A 7,701-nucleotide genomic window follows, 5' to 3' on the forward strand; every position below is an offset into this window, starting at 1 on the left:
TCCTTTTAATTTCAAAATATTTTAGTATTGTATGATATTTCAAATGTATGGAGAATCATAATGTAGATGCCCATGTACCCACCACTCAAGTTTAGAAAATTTTTTGTATTTTCCCATTCTTGCTTGAGACCTTTTATAAAAGTCTCATCATGTAATATTCAGTACCTACAATATTCTGTGTGTAATGTGCATATAGAATTTAAATGCACACTTAAGAACCCACCACAACACCCAGTCTTGGAACTAGGCCCTGTGGATACCTTTGAATCCAACTGTGTCCAACCATGTCACGTCATCCCCCTGCCTCTGCCTACCTGCACCCCATCCCCTGCCACCAAGAAACACTGTTCTGAAAATAAATAAATAAATAAAAAATTTAAAAAAAAAGAAACACTGTTCTGATTTTTGTGTTTATTCTTCTCTTGCTTGTCACATATGTATCTAGCTCTATTCTGGCTACTTCTTGCTGCCTGAAAACCTGTCTCAAAACAGTGATTTAAAGCATCAAGCGGCAGCTGCAGGTCCGCTCCGGTCTAGATGTGAGGGCATCTGCCGGGCCTGAGGCCGAGTTCCACCCTGGCTTCCCGGGATGTCGGTGGCTTTCGTACCGGACTGGCTGAGAGGGAAGGCAGAAGTCAATCAGGAGACCATCCAGCAGCTCCTGGAGGAGAATGACCAGCTGATCCGCTGTATCGTGGAATATCAGAACAAAGGCCGGGCGAATGAGTGCGTCCAGTACCAGCATGTGTTACACAGAAATCTCATTTATTTGGCTACCATCGCAGATGCCAACCCAACCAGTGCTTCAAAAGCAATGGAATAGTCTTCCAGTTGGCTGTTGTGAGGAGTAATTGAATGTGATCTATGTCCTATGAAATGGATATTTGCCAACTCAACTGCTTAGAATGTGAATGGAACCTCTGTGGCTCTTTTAAAAATGTGAAAATGTGAAGAAAGCTACTAACTTAACCATATTCTCAGTATAAATATTTAATAATTAAGTGGATTCCCTCAATTAAGTTGACTCCAAGTGTCCTCCATCCTGAAATAAGTGTGTTTGGATAACAGAGATATAATGGGCATCTTCAAGTCAACCTTTTTAGTTTCAAACTGAAGAGGAAACTGAGCAGGTATTGGGCGATCAGCAGGAATTGGTGAGACTTTCCACTGAGACACTACCAAATGGACATGTGACTGTTTCTCCCTCCTACCAGTTTGTGGTTGTGGACCTCTGACTGCTCTTTTCATGTTACTTTGAAATAAAGCTTGCCTTCCCACAAAAAAATAAAATAAAATAAAATAAAGCATCAAGCATTTAATTATATCTCATGATTCTGTGTTTCAGGAATTCAAGCAGCATTCTGGTAGGAGATTCTTCTATTACAAAGAGCGGATGGGCTGGGCTGGAAGGCCTACATGAGCTCAGCACAAGTCTGGAGCCTTGGTGGAGATGGATGGGTAGAAGGCTGGGTTCAGCTGGGACTGTTTACTGGAGCCAAACCTCCTGAATAACTGACTCTAGGAAGTCAGACTTTTCCTAGGGTAGCTCAGGGTTCTCAGTGTCCCAAGAAAGCCAAATAAAGCTATAAGACTTCTTATGACTTAGTCTAGAAGTCTGGAATGTCACCCTGCTGTAGTCTATTGCTCAAGCAAGTCTCTAAGGCCAGCCCAGATTCAGGAGGAGGGGAATTTTCTCCACCTCTTGATGGGAGGATTAGAGAAGAATTCTTGGCCATATTTAATCTATCACAACAGCCCCTAGACTATGTTTTTAGTAATTTTATTGCCAGATGGTGACAGGGGTCCTGTACATGCTGAGCATTCCACAGCAAATGTCACCTTCTCAATTAGGCTTATCCAGATATCTTGTTTTTCTTCCTTTCATTAAAAAAAAAGGTTTATTATGGAAAATTTCAAACATATAAAAATGTACAATAGATCTATCACCCTGCTTCAATGATCATCAGCTCATGGCCAATCTTGCTTTCATGCCCCCACCTATTTCCCCCCACTCCCATATTATTTTGAAATAAATCCCAGACATCAAGACTTTTTTGTCTGTAGATAATTGAATACTATTGTATCTCTAAAAGATAGGACTCTTTAAAAAAAATAACCACAGTATATTATTTCATATTCTAAAGTGAAGTTGCTCAGTCATGTCCAACCCTTTACAACCCCATGGACTGTAGCCTACCAGGTTCTGCTGTCCATGGGATTTTTCCAGGCAAGGGTACGGGAGGGGGTTGCCATTTCCTTCTCCAGGGGATCTTCCCAACCCAGGGATTGAACCCGGGTCTCCCACATTGCAGGCAGACACTTTACTATCTAAGCCTTCTAAAAGCCACAACAATTCTTTGATATCAATGTACGTTCAAGTGTGTGCAAATTTCCAGTTGTCTCCTAAGAGTCATAAATGTGTATTTTTTTCTGCACTAACTCTCCCTTTTTTAAATGCATGTGTATTTTAAAGTTTATTTGAATTTGGATCCAAATGAGGTTCATATGTCACTATTGATTGATATTTCTTCTTTTTTGGCCATGCCACATGCATGACATGTGGGATCTTAGTTCCCTGACCAGGAATCAAACCTGTGCCCCCTGCAGTGGAAGCCCAGAGTCCTAACCACTGAACCTTCAGGGAAGTCCCTAATTGATATTTCTTGAATCTCTTTATCTATTGGTTTCTCCCTTATGTCTTTTTTCCTTGCAACTTATTCGTTAAAGAAACCAGGTTGCTATCTGTATAAAAACAATTGATACCATCTTAAATTAGAAACACAGGAATATTTTTGCTTTATGAAACCTAGAAAGCTCTCCAGGTTCTCCAATTTTTCACTTAACAAGCATAATACAGTTTCTTGGCGCTTTTTGCCTCCTCAGCACAAATTTCTCCCTTATTCCTTCTTCACTGAATCCTGACCTTATTCAACATGTTCCAAGGGAAATTAAATATAATCTTAGCTTTAAAAGTGGGCTTGACTGGGGAAAAGGCAATCCCATCCCCAATTTCCAGTGATTGATTAAGAAATGGGACATTTGAACCCATTCTGGCTAGTGGGAGTTGAGAGATTTGTCACTGTTGTTGAGAATTGACTCAGAAAGCCTTTCTCGAGGAAGCTTGCACTCACATGACTATTGTCAGCCTCTCTTCTGAATATTCATTGGAAGAAGTGATGCTGAAGCTGAAGCTCTAATACTTCGGCCATCTGATACGAAGAATCGACTCGTTGGAAAAGACCCTGATGCTGGGAAAGATTGTGGGCAGGAGGAGACAGGGGCAACAGAGGATAAGATGGTTAGATAGCATCACCAACTTAATGGACGTGATGGCCTTAATGGACTTGAGTTTGAGCAAACTCTGGGAGATTGTGAAGGACAGAGAAGCCTGGCACGCCATGGGGTCGCAAAGAGTCGGACATGACCGAGCAACTGAAGAACAATTCCTGACCACAAGAGGGCACAGACTTAGGATAAAGTTGGCATTATGGACCACAGAGTAGAACGATGGGACCCCGTGAGTCCTTGGCATCCTAGTGGAGCGGTGGGTCAGCTGGCCATGCCCGAGCTACCTCTGGATTTCCCAGTTACATAGCCAATAAATCTCATTGTGTAAGCCAGTTTGATCTGGGCAATATGACTGGGAGCCTAGAACATCCTAACTGATACAAAGGCCATTCTGATGACTCCAGTCCACCTGTCTGGCTTCCTGTCTTGTCACTCCCCTCTACCTTCCCTTTTGCAACCACAATAGGCTACTCACCATTTCCCACTCCCCTGCAATTTTTTCCCATGCCTTTGCCCAAGCAGACCTTATGGCTGAAACATTTCCCCCAACTTTGTTTCCTCTATATCTCCCTGTCAAAACCTTTCCCACTCTCCCAGATCCCATTTCAAATATCGTTTCTCCCTGAAGCTTATCCCAGAATGCCCCCCACCTCTGCCTCCCTCTTTTGAGTTTCCTCTTTGAATTCCTGTTGCATTAGGTGTGCCCCTTTTCTAGCACGGAAGGAAGAGTTGCCTTGCTTTACTTATATACTTGATCCCTCTCCCCTACTAGACTTTAACCCCGTCAAGTGCAGGGATAATTTTCTTTCATCTCTATCCCTGAAGAACCTAGCACAGAGCCTGAGACACAGAAAGGCCCCATAATAAGTCCTTCCCATACAAAAAATTCCCATTTCGAGTGTGCCTTCATAAGTCCAACAAAGTCAGCTTAGATACCCAACTAACACAATTGACTATATGGTACTGTACCATAATAGGTCAACAATACTTTTCACACAAATAATACATAAAAAACACAAAAAATAAAGAAAACACTTTTTAATCTTACAGTACATTACCTTGAAAAGTACACTAGTACCGGTACAACAGCTGGTATGTCTTAGCAGTACCAGCTACATCACTACTGCTTTTACACTTGCTTCCAGACATCCTGGGCTTGAAATAAAGATACTGTACTACTGTACTCTATCCAGTACTGTACAGTAAAGTACACTCAAGTGCAATCACTTGTAGAGGATGCACGCATGTGATAACGTATGCCAGACACAGATGTTCGCATCTTTGAAAGTTGGCAACCTGAAGGTTCTTGTGTAGGGCACTTGTACTGAGTTGAACAGCAACAATACCAAATGTGGTTGCTTCTTTAACTTCTGTGACTCCAGACAATTGTTTCCTATGAAGGTTCAGTGACTTTCTAAAGAAATTGTTATGTCTCCAAATTTACAAGTAACATATGTAAACACATTTTGAAAATGGGGAAGTCAGATTCAACTGAAGGCAGTATCTTCCCCCCAAGTTTCAACAAAAGGCCAGGTGGCCCCTTGTGAAACTTATTTAACCACACCTGACCAACTACAGCAAGTGTTGCAACCGTTAACAAAATGTCTTCAGAAAGGAGATTCTGGAAGTGCTGAGTTTCAGGAAGACCCAGACTGAGGGAAGATCAGATAACTTTAAGAAAGGGGTGGTTTGAACACCATCCCTGGTGTCAGACAGATCCCAATTTCAGTACTGGTTATGTTCCAGATATATCGCCTTGGACAAATTCCTTCCACTCTCTGGGAACTCAGCTCCCTCACCTAAGAAAATGGGAAGGGGGAATAATAGTGCATATTCAAGAGGTTGTTGTGAATAGGAATGAAGCAGTGCATGCCCAGTGTCCACACATAGTAAGTGCTCAGTAAAGATGTAACTGCCATTAACAACAGGATGATCCTCAAGGGATAGGAGCAGAAAGCAGTGGAAAGTAGGGGTAATGGGGACAGGATAGTGTGGACTGGGGAGGGAACATCTAAGTAGACCTTTTTGTATAGCTCTGACTCTTACATTTTGCCATAATAAGTATTTACGACTAGGAGCTAGAGGGCCTACATGAAGTATAAACACTAACACATGAATCAAATTCCATTATAGATGAATAAAGTAATTGTGGAAAACAGCATTTTGACTGAATACTGTAAGTCTTATGACAAAGATCTGTCCACAAATACTGGACTCTAGTTAGTAAATCTGTTACAGGCATATGTAACTACTTTATGATACTAGGGTCAAACAAACTAGTGAGTTGAGCCACGTTCTCTCTGTCAAAGAAAAAAAAGTTTAAGAATAAAGAAAAGGGGAAGGTTAGAATGAATCTTGTGGTGTGGGTGAGAATGGAGACAATAGATATATGGAAATAAACATACTGACATCCCCTCTCACTCAAACTACAGGATTCATTCTAGCCCAGATACAGAAGTAAACATAGATGTGTGTGTACATGGGTCAGTATGCATGCTTGTATTTCCTAGCTCTGTCCACTGGGAGGACCTAGAGGCAAGAACACCCCAATAGTCATAAGCACATCTAGCCCTTGGATCTTGATTTCTAATACCATTGTCCAGTAAAGGAACCAGAGCTTCTTGAAGTAATGGTTGATTCCATACCAGGGCAGGGTAAACACAAGGTAAACCTGTAAAAGTCCATGGTGCCAGGAAATAGGAAAGTGCTTGGAAAAGGGTGGGACTAATGGGAAGATGCACAGCAAATGTTCCAGGGGGAAAAATGTGCAATATAAATGGACCTGTGATTTACGTTCAAAACTCTCAAATATTGTCATAATGAAAGGAATAGGAGAAAAAATGTTAAGAAGAGAAGTTCTACTGAAAAGCTACCAAGTTTGAAAGTCACTTCAGTCATGAATCATAATGAGGAAGCTCATTATGATGTACACTCAGGCTGTATAAAGAGAAAACTTTAAACTTAATTTGGCAGTTTTTATTGGTAATGCTTGAAGTTACAAATAATAATGAAAAACCATTAAAAAATCATTACTCTTTCAAGTGGTTTGAAGTATCTATAAAATTCACATTTAAAAATGGCAAAGAGCACACACAATCCTTCATACCAGAAAGTTATTTTGTCTGAAGCTGCCCACGGGATCATAAAATAAGCCAGCAGAAAAATTTGAAGATCACATTAGAAGAACTCTGTAATCATCTTTGAAAATGCTTCCCAGTGCCAGAGGAAGTCAGTTTACATTCTTAAAGATCAGCCATGACCTCAAAAAAGCACTTTAATGTACAAGTCATTTGGAATTATTACATTCAATGAGCTTAATATTTTCCTCTATGCTATCAGTATATTCATTTCCACTTAAGAGCTGAGTGCCAAAGGTTAAGTGGCAGTGAATGAAGAGCCAGGTTCTGGACTAAGATTGCCTGGGTTCAAATTCCTCAGCTGCCACTTCTAGCTGTGTGATCCTGGGCAAATGATGCAGCCTCTCTGGGCTTGCATTTCTTTATATGCAAAACTGGGGTAATTAAAAAAACCCAACCCACCATCATAGGGTTTATCATAAAGATTCAAAATGCTTAGAATGGTTCTATTGCATATGGTGATAATTCAATAAAAGGTTAATAATAAATAGGGTTTGGGGGTTTTGTGTGGGTTTTTTTTTTTTTTTTTTTGATTTGGGTTTTTTTGTTTAACTTGAACATGTTTGCTCCTTATTCTGGGTAATTCAGATACAAGTTTATAATATTATATTTACCTTTTAACTTCCTATCATTTATTCAACAAATATTTATTGGGCACTACAATTTGGCAGGCACTGTTGTAGGGGTCTGGGATAAAGCAGTGAAAAAGACTGTCCAGGTCCTGCCCTCACGGAGCTGATGGTGTACCACCGGAGACAGCCAGTAAATAGAGAAATAGGAAAAGCTCCACCCGGCAGGTGCTTGTAAGGGAACAGCTCTGCCATAAGCCCTGTGGACAAGGCCAACTGCAGTCAGACCCAAGTCTCAGATCAACGCCCTGTGATCCTCCCAGGAACATGGTAAACAGCTTTGTGAGGAGCTGTCCTGAGGCTATTGGTCACCCACCTCCCAATCTTGAGGGGGCTGCCTTGGAAGGCAGTTTATGGTCCCTCTCGTTGGTTCCCAAGAGGCATGGGACTTCCAACCTTGCACCACTGAGGGTACAGCTGAGGGCGATACGATCATTTAGTTGGAGCATGGAGCCGACTCCACCACGACAGGGCAGCCTACCACTGTGTCACCTGTCCTCCCTGGTTTGGTGCCATCCTATACGGACGGGGGATGCAGGAAGCTGACATCATGCTGGGATCTCGCCTATGCTTTGAAGTAATAAACTCTCTGCATCCACTTTGGGCTTTGTTTCCCCCTTCCCACCCCAATCGATGGCAGAATGGCA

General features: G+C 41.6%; 1 protein-coding gene across 1 annotated transcript; it reads left to right on the forward strand.

Annotated features, from left to right (window-relative positions):
* Positions 1 to 479: 479 nt before the first annotated feature.
* LOC122434803 (SS18-like protein 2) lies at positions 480 to 1,285 on the forward strand. The gene has a single exon (XM_043458521.1). The coding sequence runs from the start codon at positions 590 to 592 to the stop codon at positions 821 to 823; it is 234 nt and encodes a 77-aa protein (XP_043314456.1). The 5' UTR covers positions 480 to 589; the 3' UTR covers positions 824 to 1,285.
* Positions 1,286 to 7,701: the final 6,416 nt, after the last annotated feature.

This window comes from Cervus canadensis, chromosome X, assembly GCF_019320065.1.
Source record: "Cervus canadensis isolate Bull #8, Minnesota chromosome X, ASM1932006v1, whole genome shotgun sequence".
Taxonomy (NCBI): Eukaryota; Metazoa; Chordata; class Mammalia; order Artiodactyla; family Cervidae; genus Cervus; species Cervus canadensis.

Excerpts from the sequence above, each read along its gene's own strand:
- LOC122434803 (XM_043458521.1), top strand. The coding sequence starts at position 590 with ATGTCGGTGGCTTTCGTACCGGACTGGCTGAGAGGGAAGGCAGAAGTC.